At 42.7% G+C, this 17,721-nt stretch overlaps 1 protein-coding gene and 1 pseudogene across 2 annotated transcripts; both read left to right on the top strand.

Annotated features, from left to right (window-relative positions):
* Positions 1 to 2,096: 2,096 nt before the first annotated feature.
* On the top strand, positions 2,097 to 7,762 carry LOC309530579 (vitelline membrane outer layer protein 1-like). Its single transcript, XM_082219648.1, has 4 exons — positions 2,097 to 2,175; positions 2,757 to 2,948; positions 5,206 to 5,309; positions 7,383 to 7,762. Exons 2-4 carry the CDS (start codon positions 2,778 to 2,780, stop codon positions 7,669 to 7,671), a joined length of 564 nt encoding a protein of 187 aa, XP_082075774.1. The 5' UTR covers positions 2,097 to 2,175; positions 2,757 to 2,777; the 3' UTR covers positions 7,672 to 7,762.
* Positions 7,763 to 11,813: 4,051 nt separating this feature from the next.
* On the top strand, positions 11,814 to 17,457 carry LOC309531574 (vitelline membrane outer layer protein 1 pseudogene; annotated as a pseudogene). Its single transcript, XR_014224695.1, has 3 exons — positions 11,814 to 11,984; positions 15,297 to 15,400; positions 17,136 to 17,457. The product of XR_014224695.1 is annotated as a vitelline membrane outer layer protein 1 pseudogene (transcript).
* Positions 17,458 to 17,721: the final 264 nt, after the last annotated feature.

Genomic DNA, 17,721 nt, shown 5'->3' with positions numbered 1-17,721 from the left:
TTATAATGTTTCAAATAAAATAAAATATATTTTATCTTCATTGAAAAGAAAAGGGATTTGTTCAGAATCATCAATAAATCCATCAATTCATTTCCACAGAAAATTATTTTTTAGAAAAACAATGTATCAGACTATCTCGGTCATTAGTTTCAGCAGTTAGCTTTAGAAGTCTGTTTTGGCCATAAGTTTCACCAGTTAGTTCCAGCCATTAAACAGCTGTAGTTAGTTTCGCCAGCTTGTTTTAACTATTAGTTTCATCAGTTCGTTTCAACCATTAGTTTCACCAGTTAGTTCCAGCCATTAAATGTCTGTAGTTAGTTCCAGCCATTAGTTTCACCAGTTAGTTCCAGCCATAAAGTGGCTATAGTTAGTTTCAGCTATTAATTTCATCAGTTAGTTTCAAGAAGTCATGGCACTGGGATGTTTCAGATACAGTTGTACCTTGGTTCTCAAATGCTTTGGTACTCGTACGTTTTGGCTCCTGAACATCAAAAACCTGGAAGGAAGTGTTCCAGTTTTCAAATGTTTCTTGGAAGCCGAATGCCTGCTTGAGTGTAGGAAGCTCCTGCAGCCAATTGGAAGCCACACCTTGATTTTCGAATATTTTCAGAAGTCAAATGGACTTCCGTAACAGATTACGTTCGAGAACCAAGGTACGACTGTATTAATGTCAGCAGTTATACACTCTGTCCCTTGCTTTCAAAAAGTCAATTTCAAGGATCCATTTCAGCAATGAAGAAGTAGAGAATCCAGAGGCAATTAAAGCATAGTCAGCACCAGCTTTGGAGGGGCCATTGGCATCATATCACTGTCATATCATATCTAAAACTAACTCCTAGACCTTAAGTGGACAATTATTGTTGATTAGTTGTTTAGTCGTGTCCGACTCTTCGTGACGCCATGGACCAGAGCATGCCAGGCACTCCTGTCTTCCACTGCCTCCCGCAGTTTGCTCAAACTCATGTTTGTATCTTCGAAACACTGTCCAACCATCTCGTCCTCTGTTGTCTCCTTCTCCTTGTGCCCTCCATCTTTCTCAACATCAGGGTCTTTTCCAGGTAGTCTTCTCTTCTCATGAGGTGGCCAAAGTATTGGAGCCTCAGCTTCACGATCTGTCCTTCCAGTGAGCACTCAGGGCTGATTTCCTTCAGAATGGATAGGTTTGATCTTCTTGCAGCCCATGGGACTCTCAAGAGTCCCCTCCAGCACCATAATTCAAAAGCATCCATTCTTTGGCGATCAGCCTTCTTTATGGTCCAGCTCTCACTTCCACACATCACTATTGGGAAAACCATGGCTTTAACTACACGGACCTTTGTTGGCAAGGTGATGTCTCTGCTTTTTAAGATGCTGTCTAGGTTTGTCATCACCTTTCTCCCAAGAAGCAGGCATCTTTTAATTTCGTGGCTGCTGTCACCATCTGCAGTGATCATGGAGCCCAAGAAAGTAAAGGTGGGAAATAAGCTTGGTATCTATCATGGTTGCTACCCAGCCTGCCATCTTAAGTTGCTTAAATTGTAATGCCTTAGACCACCGACGTATGACATCAATACATTGCATAGGTCTGTGAGCTGTACCATTACATTAAGGGTAATTTAAAATAGCAGGCTCGGCGACTACCACAGGCTATGGCTGTACCTTGGTTCTTGAAAGCCTTGGTACTCGTCCATTTAGGCTCCCGAATGCCACAAGACTCTTCACACTGACCTTTGACACCCCAGATATATATTTTCAGCAATCACTCTATTCCTGTGACTGTTTAATATTGCATTTTAAATTTGGCCAGGGGTTTTATGGTTGCTGTTATAATTATTTTAGTGCCTTGAAGAAAGGCTTGAGCTGTCCAGTTCTATCCAGTTCTATCCAGTCATGGAGCTGCAGAGCATGGCAGGGACTGCTCAGGAGGGAAACTCCCACATCTCATGTTCCTGTTCCTGGTTGCTGCCCACATTAATATAAGCAGCTCAGCTCAAAGTCTTTCCCACATAGAATAATTGGCTGCAGTGAGACACTGCATTGAGCAGCTTGCTGAAGAGAGAAAGGAGGACAAGGGCTGCTTCCTGTCCATAATTATACAAGCTTAGGCAGTGGCCAGAACTGAATGAGGTAAAGCAAGAAAACAAAACAACAACAACAATAATAAATAAATTCCAGCTGTGCTGTTATTCCCAAAAGGTGAGTATTAGTTGTACTAGTAACAGCAGCAGCAGCAGTAGTAATAATAATATTAAAATTATCATTTGCAGGGTTTTTTTCTGTGCTGGCTCCACCCAAGGGTGACTGACCTTCAGGCATCTTGAAAGGCATTCAAGACTCACATGGTGTGATTGGGCTTCTCAATCATGCGATGAAAGTTGGATTGTGGAGTCTTTTTATTTTTATTTTTGTGACTCTATTCTGTTTTAGGTTTTAGTAATAAACTTGTAGGTTTTTATTTCTGTGAATCACATTGGATAAACTGTTCTTAACAATGTTTAGGAATTCCTGAGAAGCAATAATAATTACTCAGGGGTTAGGTAAAACCCATCCATTAATGTTCTACCATTCACTTTTTCTAAAAGCGTTTCCTGCTTGCCTAGTGAATTTTGTCCTGGTCCCAGCCCAAATAACTCCTGGGTTTCTCATAGGAATCAAACTATGATTAGAAAAGCCAAAATCAGCCAAAAGCAACCACATATTGTGAAAAACGGGATTCAGGGATTTGGGGTTCAACATTCTCATGGCTATTATTTTCCCACTTGTGCTTTTGTTGCTAGATCTGCGGTGAGCTACCTTCCATGGCGCTCTTTATAGGTACTGCGCTCTTCTTGATCTTCTCCAGCTACCTCTCGGATGCACAACTCCGAAAGGCTAACAAAGAACTCTCAGTGCCAAATGGATCGCCATGGGGTGAATGGGGAACCATAGAATTCTGTCGCCAAGGACATGCGAAAGGATTCAGATTGAAGGTAGATACCTCCTTGTGTCTTCCTTTTCAGGCACCTTGGTGCCACGTAGCTGTGACAATAAGCATCAACAGAGTCCTGGGGCTGCTCTGCTCACCTGACCTTCCATCTGTAATGGTTGGGTCTCTTCCAGAGAAGCGAGACAATTCTGGCAGTAATTAACTCAGGTTTATTGCCCAAAACACACAAATCACTCTGGACCTCAGTCACTCAGCGTCTGCTTCCAAATTAGCTGTTGCCGAGTCTGAGTTCTGCCCATTCCTCTTTCCTCATTTCAAGCCCCCCTTTCGCTTCCTTTCCTGTTCACGCCTCTCATTAATTCTTCTGAGCCTATGTGTCATGGGATGGGCCTCCCTGAGAGTCCGAACGTAAGCTGTGTCTTCTCCCTTGAACTCCCCCCTTCCTTCTCCTTGTTCTCGGAGCTCAGGCTTCTACTGCAACTAGGCTGTTCCTCCCTCGTTCTGCATTCCTGTCTAATTACCTCCTCCTGTCTCTCCATGCTCTCTTCCTCTCTGAGCAATGGGATGCAGCTGACACCATCTGACTAAGTTGCTTGGTGGTGAGGTCATTATGAGGCAAATGTACTGGTGGCACACCTAAGGCCTTCAGCTTCTGTGGTTCTTCTTCATGTGCCTTCTCCGCAAGAGGCCCAGAGAAACTGACCTTTTATGTGGTGGCTCCTCACTTGTGGAATGTTCTCCCCAGAGAAGCTTGCCTGGCACCACCGTTACATATATTTGGGTCCATGGCAAAAGCATTCCTCTTCTCTGTCCTTTGGCTAATTAAACTGTTGGGGGAATTGTTTTTGTTTCTTATTATGGCATGCATTTTTGTTTTTTTATATTGTAATCCACCCTGTGATCTTCTAGTTCATCTTCAAGTTCATTCTTTTACATGTGTTATTTACACTTTGGACCCTTTGTGCATTTAAGCTTAAATATCATCATTTTGAGGGGAAAGAAATCAAATGATTTGCATTCTGCTGTGTGTGGAATGATGGTCGCTTAGTCTTCTTAAGTAAAATTTATGCTTCTTTTTTTAAGAATATTTTTTTATTAACCGACCAATCACATCAAATCAAACCAAATTATATAAATTCCAAATTATACAGCCGAATTTTAAATTTTTGTTGGGGGTACCCATATTTCAAGTTCCGAAGGAGATCCAATCAACTTCTTGCTTCTTACTGCTGTTTTAATGTCCACAAATCTAACCTTATGATGTTCACAGTACTATCCAGTCCTTTCTTATTGTTTTTCCACATCTCTTGTTGTTATTTTCATATATTTTTCCTTTCTCTTTGTGACCTCTGATAGTCTCCACAAGCTGGTTAGAACAGTTTCTAATCCTGTGTGGATATATATTTTTTTATCCAGTAGCCATATCCAGACGTTTTCCATATAACATCAGTTCCATACATCAAAACAGTCTTAGTGTCATTAATCTTCACCAATCTGCCTCCTTTCTCAAAACCTCTGAGGAGATTCACCAGGAATGCAGTCTACAAATAAGTCCGTTCCTCCTCCCGGCTATAAATCCTTTGGCAAGATGGCGACTCCGAATTAATTGCTGTGCCATTCCAAAAGCTCTTATTGCTTCTCGATCTCCATAAAGCATACTTTTGGTTAAAGTTTATCTCCATACAGACCTTAATCATCCAGCTTGGGTCAGTTCAACCGACGATTCTAATGAGGAGGGGTTCTTGTAAATCACATAGAAGGAAAGTAAAAAAGGTTCCCCCCCCTTCAGTCCCGTTGTCAATATACCCAGCCTTTGGTGTATCTTCATCGTAAAATATTCCTGTATCTCCAACCTGTTGTCTTCTTTCGCAGAGGTCACTTAAATTAGCAGACTTCACTCCCCTTCTTCACTTGAAATATGTGTATTTGCTTCTTTTGTAATTAATTATTCCAAATTGCTGCAGCTAGTGCGCGATCAGAGACAGCGTCCAGGAGGGCCGAGGTCCACATGGGGGCATTTTGCCAAGGAACATTTGCCAAGGAACATTTGGACAAACTTGAATTGAACTGTGAACTGTGAACTGAAATAGTTCATTTTGTAAAGGGGCAAACTTGAACTGGAGTTAGTTCCTTTTGGGGCATGTCAAACGAGATCTTTTTCAAATCAAACCATCCAAGTTCTGTACAATACTGTCAAATTCAGCCTGCCAATCTAGTGTGTGTGAAATTCCTCCTGAAAAATGCTGTGCTTTGCTCGTAAATGTGGTCTTATTGCAGCCACAGCTTTTCTTCTCCCCCAGGTACAGCCATGGACACCAGAATCACCCTTTAGAGATGATACCTCTCTGAATGGCATCCGCCTCATTTGCACGGATGGCTCAGAAATTCAATCTGCTGTTGGACCGTGAGTAGCTTTAAATATTCCATTCCTTGGCTTTGTTGTTAGAAAGAAGTATGGAACCAAATCTGGCAAGTTCTTGCCTTTTCCCTGAGTTCTTGAGGAGGATACATCTTGAATTATGGTGACTTATTCATGGGCTGCCAAACCTGAGTGCATCAACAACACAACAGGGAGGGTTGTGATAAAATAGCGAAATGCAATGTAGCAAAAGATAGTATTACTAGGGCAACTGTTACACAGCTGGAAATCTAAACAACCATGAAAGTAACAGGACTAATTTTTTTCTTAATGAACATTTATATATTTGAATCTTGATAGCAGAAGAATCCACTCATAAATCAACAGTTGCTCAACATTTGGATGTAGTTCCAGTATACATCACATTTCCTTCCCAAGGAATTAATCATCGAGCTAACAAAATTAAATAAAACAAAATTCCAGTCTGTTTCCATATGAGGTGAATAAAATGTGAAGAGAATGCATACATGCAGCATTACCTGTGTAACAAAATGTAGGCCGTATTAGATTGGAACAAGAGTAAAAAATGACAAAATAACTCATTTAATGACAGAAGGATATAAAATTTATACCACCCACCGTTGCTGATATGAAAAGTCTTATAAAATGCACCTGTCCCTGTGTGCATATTTCCTGAAGGAAGAACAGAAAAGAGGCACACTGCCTTCTGTTTGTTAGCCTTCCTTAAGGAATATGAATAGGCCTCACAAATATAAAGGTAAAGTAAGGACCAGCCACAAACTCAGCTGAACACAATTAAATATATCCTGCAAATTCTATTGTTGAATTCTAACCATATGGGTCCAGTGTATCCAGTTTATAAATATACCTCCATTCCATTTGTGAAAGCTTCCTGGTCCTGAGTGCAGGCACGATGAGACAACTGGGAAGTCCACCTTTTCTAAGGCAGGCTTCTTCAGGCTCGTGTGCTCCTGATCTTTTGGACTACAATTCCCATAAGCACAGGACAACACATGGAGGTAACAGGAGCTTTAGTCCACCACGTCAGGAAGACACCAGGTAGAGGGAAGCTGGTCTAAAGCACTGATGAGCTGACATTTTGATCTGGAAACCAAGCCTTATAAGCAATAGTTGAAGGAGCTAGGTATGTTTAGCCTGGAAAAGAGGAGGCTTAGAGGAGATATGATAAACATCTTCAAATATCTCAAGGGCTGTTACAAGGAAGAAGGAACAAGCTTGTTTTTTCCTGATCTGGAGGGTACCTCTTGAGCCAATGGTTTCAAGTTACACAAAAGGGGATTCTGACTAAACATATGGAAAAACTTTCTGACAGTAAGATCTATTCGACAGTGGAACGCTCTCTCTTGGGAGGTTGTGGACTCTCCTTCCCTGGAGGTTTTTAAGCAGAGGTTGGTTGGCCATCTGCCTTGGTTGCTATAGCTGAGATTCCTGCATTGCAGGGGGCTAGGCTAGATGACCCTTCGGATCCCTCCCAACTCTACAATTTGATGATTCTCTCTCGGAGCACTAAGATATTCTCTATTTTCCCAAGGGACAGCAAAGAGGCAACCAGTAGAAGAGAAAGTTGGATAGAGTAGCCAAAAGGGATTAAAGAATTAATTTCCATGCAGTTTCCACCTGCCCCAACCCACACTTCTGGGTTCCCCCATCACAGAGCCAGTTATTGTAAGATGCATTTCAGATCAGTATTTAGCAAGGAAGCTTGGAGAGGTCTCTTCTGTTTCCTTATTTCTTATCCAGGTGATAACATGTATTGGGATTTGCTTTTTTAAAACCTTAACAAAAACAAAATAACAATAGAAATAAAAATGTGCACCCCACCACCAAGACTATTCTTTATCAAAATTATACAACTTTCCAAAAACTTAACAGTTCTTGAGATGGTTTGACCCCTTTTTTGTTATAACAATACAAATTCCACCAATACCTTCTATATTTCCTCAAAGTCAAAGCTCCCAGGATTCTTTGGGGGAAGCCATATGCTTCAAATCTGTGTTGAATGGGCATTGAATGTATGGTGAAGACGTGACTTGAGCAAATATTTCTTCAGAGTATTAACACCACTATCTCTGTCAGGTATGGAACATGGACAAAGGCTGAGATTTGTCCTGGAGGCCGTCTAATCTCATATTCTCTGAGAGTACTAGGATATCAAGGTGTCGTGGATGACACAGCAGCTGACAATATCAGGTTCAGCTGTGAAAATGGGGGTGTCCTGACAGGCTATTCAACTGACTGGGGTACGTATGGTCCATGGAGTCAACAATGTACTAATGGTGCCATATGTGGATTGGTGACAAGAATTGACAGAGGATTAGAAGACAACACAGGACTTAACGATGTGATCTTCTACTGCTGCGACTGAACCATGTGGGTTTCACACAACAATAGCTCAGTTCCCTGTGCCCCAGTGGCTCCATGATGTGAAACTTAATAATAAATGTATCCCCAATGAAGAGTTCTGGGTGTCTTCTTTTGACGCACTGTGCCTTAAATCTTCATGAATGTCTTGTTGGCAGAGCCATTTAAATCTTGGTAACGCTTTCTTGAGGAAGCGGAACAAAACATTGTATAACTTGAGGAGAAAGCAACAGAGAGGCTTTTGTCTTTCTTAGGTCAGGCACTGGACACAGCAGGAAGGCTATCAATTATACATAACAGGGGGGAACTCCCTCAGATCTACACAGCCAATCAGAGCACTCACTACCTCAGTGAGTGTCGTGCCACTTTGCTTGGTTGTTAAGCAAAACCTCAGCCAGCCCTCCTGGTCTGCTGACTTACTAATAACAGAATGAATGCTAAAGTCACACACAGCACAATCTCTGCTGTGGCAGTTCCATCATGGCTGCTGGATAGGAGCCCAACCATAGGATTGGAGAGAGGACAGAGAAGGATGAATGGACACAGAAGAATGTAAGAAGAGGCCCACTGCATCGTACGAAAGGTGACTACCCAGACACATTTCTGGTTTCAGAAAGGGCTCAACAATTTTGCCCCCCCCATAAAGAGGTCAACAACTTTTGTGACCAGATTTTCACTTTTTGAAATATAGCAACCCTAGTTCAGAGGGGGAAAGGGGGTGGAACGGGAAAATTCCCATTTACATGTGTCCTGAACCGCAATGTAAGTGGCTTCCACAGAGGAGCCACAGAAAGAATGTGGCTGGTCAAGGGAGTCATGGACTCAAAGAGGTTGAAAACCACTGCAGTGGACAAGGAGGGGTGTGTGTGTGTGTGTGTGTGTGTGTGTGTGTAAAAACTAGCCTACTATACAAAGGTAACATTTGCCTTTCTTTCTTGTTTTTGCTATACCTCCTTTTGCCCACCCACCTTGGCAAGTGGTGGCCCTCCAGCTAAAAAAGGCTCCAGAGCCCTGCTGTAAAGCACGGTAGAGAATGCTGGACTTTGGTGCTAGACGTAACACCACCATCCCACCTTAAAATATGTCCTTTTGCTTCAGACAGCCATGCCCACCCCACTCCAAATGCCAATGGACTCCTTGGTCTGGATGCACTTATGAAAGGCAACTAGTAGTGGGAGTGCAGTAGGCACAGATCAAAGGTAGGTTTTCATCTGCTCTGCTCTGCTCAGCTAAGGAGCATGACAGCATGGCAGGTGAAGGACAGATGACTTGTACTTCCCATTGCCCTGCCCCCTATTCACTCCCGGGCCCATATTCACATTTCCCTGCTCCCTCTCTTTCTGGCTGCTTTGCCGTGAGGCGGTAAGTAGAATCGCATGGTTCCGCTTGCTCTGGGGAGAAGGCAGGGCGAGGGCTGCAATGACAATTGTCTAACTGGGTTTTGTATATTCCTGTAGCCTGGGACATTGCTATTAATATTATCTATTTTTAATTTCTTACCTACCATAAGGTCACAGGGCAGGTTACAGCAATTTGAAATGACGGCATTAAGATCAGATGAAAACAAATATAAATAGGTTCAAGTTCAGCATATGAGAAGTGGTATAATGAATGTTCCAGACGCATCTCTGTGGTAAAGGGTGGTTCAGTAATCTTATATTTTAACTTGGGGGGGGGGGAATGAATAGATAACTAAATGGAGCCCTGCCAGAATTATACAAGTGGTGGAAACCCAGCAGTGTTCTTTCAATATGTTTATTTGACTTTATTTTTCTCCTACACATTTAGAATGGCCTGAAGCCACTGGAGTGGTTTGCATTGTGATAGAAATGAGATAAAACCCAAACAATGCAAGCTCTAAAAGCCATAAAAGTGCTTGAAACAAAATCCAAGACAAATGAACAAATGAACCTTTTTCTGCAAAAGGGAAGTCCCATGTAAAAGTATAATTACTATTCTATAAATAACTTTCCTCAAGGAAAGACTTCCAGAACAAAAACATATTCAATTGGCAACGTTAGCATAATGAAGCTATTTACGTCTATTTATTTATAAGGTAGGGGGCACTTTTCAAAGACTTTATCAGAACCTTCATTCCCCCCCCCCCCCCGGTTGGGTGGGAGAAGGTACCGTAAACCCCAAAGGGTTTGCCCTTTCAGAGTAGGGGCATTTCCAACCTGCTTAGAATCAGAGGCATTCTGCACAAGATATATTTCATTCACAGTGCCTATAGGAGGGCTACAGAGATTAAGTCATTCATCATTTTAACAATGGTGTCACATGTTGTCAGTCATATGCCCATATCAGCAGTCTGGAATTTCTGAACTGGGCCCAAAACAGTGCATTGCAGTAATCCAGGATCACATGGACTTCGGTGGTCAAGCTATCCCTATATTGCTGGTTTATAGCCGAGAATGATCAGCTGAGGCATGCTAGTGGTTAGCAACCTACTTGTGTGCAGTATTAAAAACTCCCATTGTTTTAGGCACATTTTGTGATGGAATTTCATTAGCGCAGAGTGGAAACAAAAGAGGACCTTTTTCTGCCTCCCCAGTTCCAGCTTCTCTCTGAAGACTGGAGAAGAGAGCCTCTGAAGACTATTAGGGGGGTGGGCAGGGGAAGGACTAGACCAATGTGAAAAACATAATATTTTAGCTGCAGCTCATTCATTTTCAGCTTTGTATTCTTGCTACAAAAAAGCGCGCCTAGACATTCCGTTATTGCGCCATAACCTAGGTTTAAGGGGCCATTAAGCTCCTAGCTTTCATAGATCGGTTTCTAACACTGCTTGTGTGATAACATGCCCTGATGAACAGCAATGTAAAATTGTCCTAATATCAGATCTGGGGAGGCCACAAGTGCAGTTTCTGGTAATTAAGGCTGCAAAAACGAACAACAACCACCGTGCTTCTTTGATTAGGAGGAACAGAACCCAGTGTTCTCTGTTATGAGACTCGTAGTGACCCTTTCTGATATGACTTTTACTAATTGGGATTGTAAATCTTCTGAGGAGCATGGAACATTTCAGTAACATAAAAGCATAAGGGGGAGGGATGCACTGGAACATAGCAAACTAGTGACTAAGGTGGAGCTTTCTGAATCTCCTTTGGTGAAAATTGAAGTACCTAGAGCAGATTGTCCCCTGCCCTCAACAACTTTTTTGGGCTCATGGACACATTTGGAATTTTGAGATGGTGTCATGGGCACTTTCACAAAATGGGTGCTGGTTGGGTGGATGTGGCAAGCCCCCAAATAATAGTCTGGGCAATTACGCAAGTTACTCTTGCAACAGGCTACTTGTTTTAGCAGAAAAGCAAACTATTCCGACTAAAATACAGGTAGCTTGCTCAGACACCTGGGCAGAAGGCCAAGGTGGGACCTGAGGCTCAAAGCACAAAGCCTCTCCGCCAATTTTTCTCTCTCTTTGGCAGCCAACTCACCCATGGATGGCCAAAGACATTTTGCCACTCGCAAATGGACAAAGCAGGGTTCAATGCCAGCGCCAGACAGCCAACCCCTTTGAAATTGTCCTCATCAGGGACTGACTACTGGGAACCTTTCTCACTCTCCATAGGCCATTTTTGACAGGAAGTTGTCACCTCATGATGTCTGGAGACTGATAAACCACCCTGCCTAACTCTCAAAAATGGCCTGCAGAGGATGGGGCAGTTTTGGATCAGGGTCTCATGCTGAAGAAAAGGTTTCCCACCCTTGTTCTAAAGGATAAAACAGAAATTCCCTGCAGTGGCAGATGAGTCACTGCTGCTTACTAGAAGCAGGAAGAAGAGGAAAGAGGGAGAGTGGTACAGGTCAAATGGACTGACAAGGAGCACAAGATTAGCTCTGCTGGAGTGTTTGCACTGCACCATCTTCCCTGCTGCCTCACTCCTCTTCCTCCAGATAAGCAGCAGCGACACATCTGCAAGGAGGTCAGCGAAGGTTCTGCATCCCAGCATGCTACCTTCTGCTGATGCCCTTAATGTGCACATGGTGACTATGTCACTGATAGTAAAGACCAATTGTTGCCTGTCATGTTTGATACTAGATTCATGAAGACACCCTGCCCAAATTCTCAGACTACATGTTCTCATGGCTACCTTTCTTCAACCATGTTTCCACATCTAGGACAAAGGAGGACTCCTCAATATGGATGTTTCCATCACTGCTGTGGTCTTCCCAATCATTTTCTGCTACCCCTGGGAAGTAGAGGCCCGAGGTTATAATTCCATCATCTCTGTTCTAAATGGAGCACCATGGGGTCTTTGGGGGAAAAAAGAATTTTGTCCCTTTGGTTTTGCTACTGGTTTCTCGCTGAAGGTAAAACTTGACTTGTATCCTGCTTTCCAGACAACCTCACAACTGGTTATCTCTGATGTTTGTGCCCTCCTTTCTTCCCACAAAATTATATCCATCTCCAGGAAAGCGTCTTAGTGTGAACCAGAAAACAGGCCCAGAATTGGCAAAACATTAATCAACAATGCAAACTTACATTAGCTGCATGCCACTTTAAGTTGCATGGCTTTTGTCAGTGCATCCTGGGAACTGTAGTTTGTGAAGGAGCTAGCAGTGCAGACCCTCCAAGTGTCCCTATTTTCCAGGGAAAGTCCTTGATTTACAGAAGCTGTCCTGGTTTCTGACTTGATCCCGGAATGTCCCTCTTTTCCTTAGGATGCCCCTATTTTCATCAGAGAAATGCTGGAGAATATAGAACATCACATGTTACCTGCCCCAGGTCAGTTCTCCCGTGACTGGCAACATCTGTCCAGAGTGTCAGACAGGAGACTCTTCCAGTCTTAAGATGCCAATGACTGAATCTGAGACCTTTTGCATGCAAAACATATGCTCTGCCCCTGAGCTACAGCCCATCCCAGGTGCCATCTGGTGGCGGCAGGAAGAACTTTGTGAAATTGTGTTCGTTTAGGAATGGCAGGCAGGGGCAGCCCTATCACTAGGCAAATTGAGGCAGTTGCCAGTCCAGCCAGTCCTTGATTTTGGGAAAAAAGCATCAGCTAGCAAGGAAGTCCAAGGTGAAATCACTTCTGATTCACCATGTCCAATAAACTCAAAACATACCAGGCTCCTAGAACAGCATATAAAACAGTCAAGGGGGTGGGGAGCATTACAACGATCATTTACTAAAATGGCCTTATTTCAATGTACTGAGTCGTACATCTGATTCACACTCCGGATACTCCTTTTTGGCCCTATTTGATCCTTTATTCTTTATTCTTTATTCTGATTTTATATAATATGGACTCTTTTTGACTGCTATTGAGACTTGTATAAATGTACCTTTGTACTATATCACTGTATATTTGAAACTACATTATTTCTGTACTTAAACGTTGTATCCAAACTTACCATTACTTTAAAACTATCATACTTACACGTTGTGTTTAAATTTACTACTAGCTTCAAACTGTTTTTCTTAGCAGAATATACACGCTTTTCATTTCAACTCTTGAGTAGGAATTATTCCTTATATTGAAACTTTTGGCCAGAGTTCTTGATATATCCTTTTCAGTGTTATTTCAATGTACTGGCATCAACACTGTTCTTCAGTTCAATTCTGAATCTTCTTAGAATCTTTCCCCAGCAGAATTGCTCACAAGCCTTTGTTACATAACACCGGTCCTGAAAGGCCTACATTGGCTCCCAGTACATTTCCGGGCACAATTCAAAGTGTTGGTGCTGACCTTTAAAGCCCTAAATGGCCTCAGGCCAGTATACCTGAAGGAGTGTCTCCACCCTCATCATTCAGCCCAGACACTGAGGTCCAACTCCAAGGGCCTTCTGGTGGTTCCCTCACTGCAAGAAGCAAAGTTACGGAGGGCCACCAGGTGGTGCATTGGAAGATGGCCAGTAATAACATCTCTCCGACCCACACGAGGTAATTAAGAGGCTGCTATGGGAAGTATGCAGTCTTCCCGACCCCCCCCCCAAGGAGATGGGGAGGGACTGCCTTGCCAGCGGTGTCCATAATGCTCCCCCGGATTCGAAAGAAGGGGGTGCCGGTCACTTGGCACCAGCCCTCGGTGAAGTCGGCTCTTCCTGACGCTGTCTCCAATCAGCGCGTGCTGGTTCGCTTTAGCTTGAAAATATAATTGGAAATATATAATTGGAAAGAAGCTAAAGCACATACATCAAGCAAAGTTCGGGAGATAAGACTGCTGATTAATGGATCTCTGGGACCAGAGTGACGGGCGGGACAAATAAATCAAGTGATGAAGCGCCATTAAGAGACTGGTATGCTTGGAGTTAAGAAGGGGGGTGGAGGAAAAAACTTTTCTTTTCTTTGCCTTATGTGAGTATTAATAACCCTCCACCCCAAAGAAAGAAGAATCGTCACATTTTATTAACCACAAGCAGGAATTCAAGAACTGTGTGGGGTGAATTAATGATCAAAGAGAGGATTGGTAAATATTGGAAAACGGAGGAAAATTCTATGACGCAGTTTTAAATGGCGTCTCGCAAGACAGGCTTGTCTAAGAAAGACTGGGGGGGGGAGGACCAGGATCATTGGAATGTGAATGATGATTGGAATGCGATCTTAACCTGGCAGAGCCCTCTATGAGATATTTGGCAAGCCTGGGAAAATTAAAGGGCAGACCGAGGATAAATTTTTGAAGGAGGTGTGGCATGGCGGCTGTCCCTATGAGATATGACTTTTGGAGTGTGTAAAACCCACACAGACGATGTTTGTTTCCAACCCGCTTGTGAAGATTATCAGAGATCGCAAAGAAAGGAATATATGACAACAACAAGATGATGAAGAAAGTAATAAAGAGACTATCTGGACAGAACTGGATAGAACTGTTTAATTAAAGCAGTAATAGAAGTGATGTTTGGACCTTCGTTCGGAGCTTGATGTAAGGGTACCCCCAACAAAATTTAAAAATCTGGCTGTATAATTTGGAACTAATGTGATTTGGAAATAATGTGATTTGATTGGCCTGTTAATAAAAATTATGTTAAAAAAAAAGAAGCAAAGTTACAGGGAACCAGCCGGAAGGCCTTCTCGGTAGTGGCGCCCGTCCTGTGGAACGCCCTCCCATCAGATGTCAAGGCAATAAACAACTATCAGACTTCTAGAAGACATCTGAAGGCAGCCCTGTTTAGGGAAGCTTTTAATAGTGGATAAAACATTGTATTTTAATATTCTGCTGGAAGCCGTCCAGAGTGGCTGAGGAAACCCAGCCTGATGGGCGGGTTATAAATAAATTATTATTATTATTATTATTATTATTATTATTATTATTATTATTATTATTATTATATTATCTGTCTTGTAAGACATTTTTCTATGGGAGTCCTGGGAGTCTCTCTAACCTGTTCAGGGCTGCTCTAGCCCTATAGGCTACAATAATACAGAGTTCAGTTTCTGAGTCCAAAGTTTCTTAGTATTTCAGGCTTACATGAAAGGGCACACACTTCGACTTTATATCTTTAACAAGCCTATTTCACTCAATCCTTTTCCTTTGGAAGGTGCTTGAGGAAACTTTTTGTTCACTCTGAGTCGTCCCGTCCCCCCCCCCCCCGATTATATTCAATTCCCCACCATGTTGGTAGCCCAAGTGAGTGCCAAAGGACTCTTAATTTATCATAGTCTCTCTTCTTCTTTGACACCAGGTGGAACCATATCAAGGAGGTAGAAGACAAGACGACGATACAGCCCTAAATGGCATCCGATTGTTCTGCAATGATGATGCATATATTTCGTCTGCTGTTGGGGAGTGAGCATCTCTCTCTTTCTCTTTTTTTTTTTTTTGAGCTGTCACCATAATTTAGGCTTTCCCCCTGTGCCAATCTTGTTACTTAAAAAAATAAGAATATAAAAGTTGCTCCCTCTTCGCTTTTTATTTTAGTAGCAGTGGGAATGAGGGTTCATAAATTCTGTGGCCAGTAGATGACAAGTCCACTTCCTCTGCCTTTGTGTGGATGACTACATTCTAGACACCAACCACAGGGTTAGGATACCTGGACAAAACCAACATTTGGAAGTTGCCTTAGGATCAATCAACTCCACAGAGAGACAGTTTGGCCTCTGTTCTTCTTAGGTCTAAAAGAACTGATCTGGCCAGGACCTAGCAAACCAGAAATAACTTCACCTCACATTGCTCTTATTGAGAGTTATACCCAGAAGTGGCTTGCCTGGTGTGATGGAAATACAACTGCAGGAGGGAGAGAGGAAGGGTGAAGAGGCAGGGACAGTGGCATGGTGCAGTCGTGCTGCCAAGAGTCGCAGACTGTTGTGCCATGGCAACTTCCCCTCTGCCTTGCCCCAACTCTCTCCCATACCAGGAAGCACCGTGACTCCGCTGGTTCCAGTTACATCTTCAGAAAGGCAGAATGAAAACAGCCCCATAATTTCTGGAATGTACGCAGTGGCTCAGATAACTCTTTGTACTCAGTAGTGTGGTAAAGCAGACAGACACTGCATGTATAACAAGGCCTTGGACAAAGTTAAATAAAAAAACTTAGCTTTCACTCAAGGTTTTTTTTTCTGTTGTTTTGGTAAAGCAGCAGTTTTAAGCACTCATTGTGAAGATATTCATAGGAAATGCCTCCCCCATTTGTTTTAGAAAAGTAGGGACAAATAACCCAGGAGAAAATGAAAATATAGGAAAAATTCATCCAGGCAAACCTAGCCTAGCTTATTTTACTACTAAAAAAAATCTGTATCTGAGTCACCCTGTCCCCCCCCCCCATTTTTTCCTCTCTTCAGCACATGTATTAGGCTGAACCACTAAACTGTATAAAACGAAGCTCTTTTGTTTCCGCATTCATTGAAATGGGAAATATAAAAACGGCTACAGCTTTGTCCCCTTTTGGACAAGTGGATGAAATACTCAGGCACAAGAGGGTTTATTAAGCCTGCCAAATTACAGACAAATAGATTCAGGGCCTTTGCGGGGGGCAAGTAACAGGGATCCGCTTTCCTTTTTAATCAAAGAGAAACAGAGATATTACATTGGAAAACATAAAGCTATACAGAAAAGTACAGAAACAAATGAACACAAAACTTTGTGGAGGTTCTCATCTGACTTGGTGTGGTGGTATTGGCCTTGTGCTTTGACTCAAGAGGAAGGAGATATCACCCTCCCCCCAAAAAAATTGCTTCAGTTTTCCTTGGTCTTGATCTGCTGTTCTTCAATTGTATGTTCTCGCTAATTGCATTTGAGGTATCAGGAATTTGGGAGAACATTCAATATCCCATGAGCAATGGGACCTCCCTTTCTTCTTTCTCCTCCTGCAGCCCCTTCCAACTCTCTAGAGCAGATCTGAGGGGATGAGGAGTGGGTGGGTACAGACAGAGGAAACGGAAGGGTACAGCTGATATAAAAATCTGAATACATTTCTCTTTTATATCTTTTTTAATTTTCAATTTTGCATTTCGAAATAAACTTTAAAATCAAAAATAAATAAATCTGAATGTATTTCTCAAGCCAGCTTTGTCATCTTTGGCAGATGGGGAGCATGGTCTGAGATTCAATATTGCCCTGTACCGTCCAAGCTTAATGCCTTCTCCCTGAGAGTGGAAGTACCGCAAGGATTGGGGGATGACACTGCAGCCAACAACATCATGTTCATGTGTAGCGATGACTCCAAGCTAAAAGGGAACTCGCATGAATGGGGAACCTTTGGCCCATGGAGCTCTCCCTGCCACACCGGTTCCTATATATGTGGCATCCAGACAAAGGTCGAGTTTCCACAAGGGGCCGAAGATGACACTGCACTTAATGACATTAAGTTCTATTGCTGCAAAGGAACTTTTGGCGTATTTCGTTAACATTCCTGCAGATTTGCTAGCTTATGAATTTGTCCTCTATTAAACCTTACCTTTAACTGGAGAGCTGTGTCTTTTTTTATATAAAAAAATCTGATGCAGTAGACTCATTTTTCAGCCCTCTGATGGGAGGAGAACCCAAGGAGGGCAGAGACATAAAAGGGGGGCAGAAATATATAAGCGCTGATTGTCAGATTTGGAGACAGCAGGGGAAGTCATGCTCTTTAGCCCCTCAGGGATGTACAGTCCTAGTCAGATCATAAGGTC

This window comes from Podarcis vaucheri, assembly GCF_965113315.1.
Source record: "Podarcis vaucheri genome assembly, chromosome: 4".
Lineage (NCBI taxonomy): Eukaryota > Metazoa > Chordata > Lepidosauria > Squamata > Lacertidae > Podarcis > Podarcis vaucheri.
Note: the sequence above shows the minus strand (reverse complement) of the source record. Positions and strands in the feature narration are given on the sequence as shown.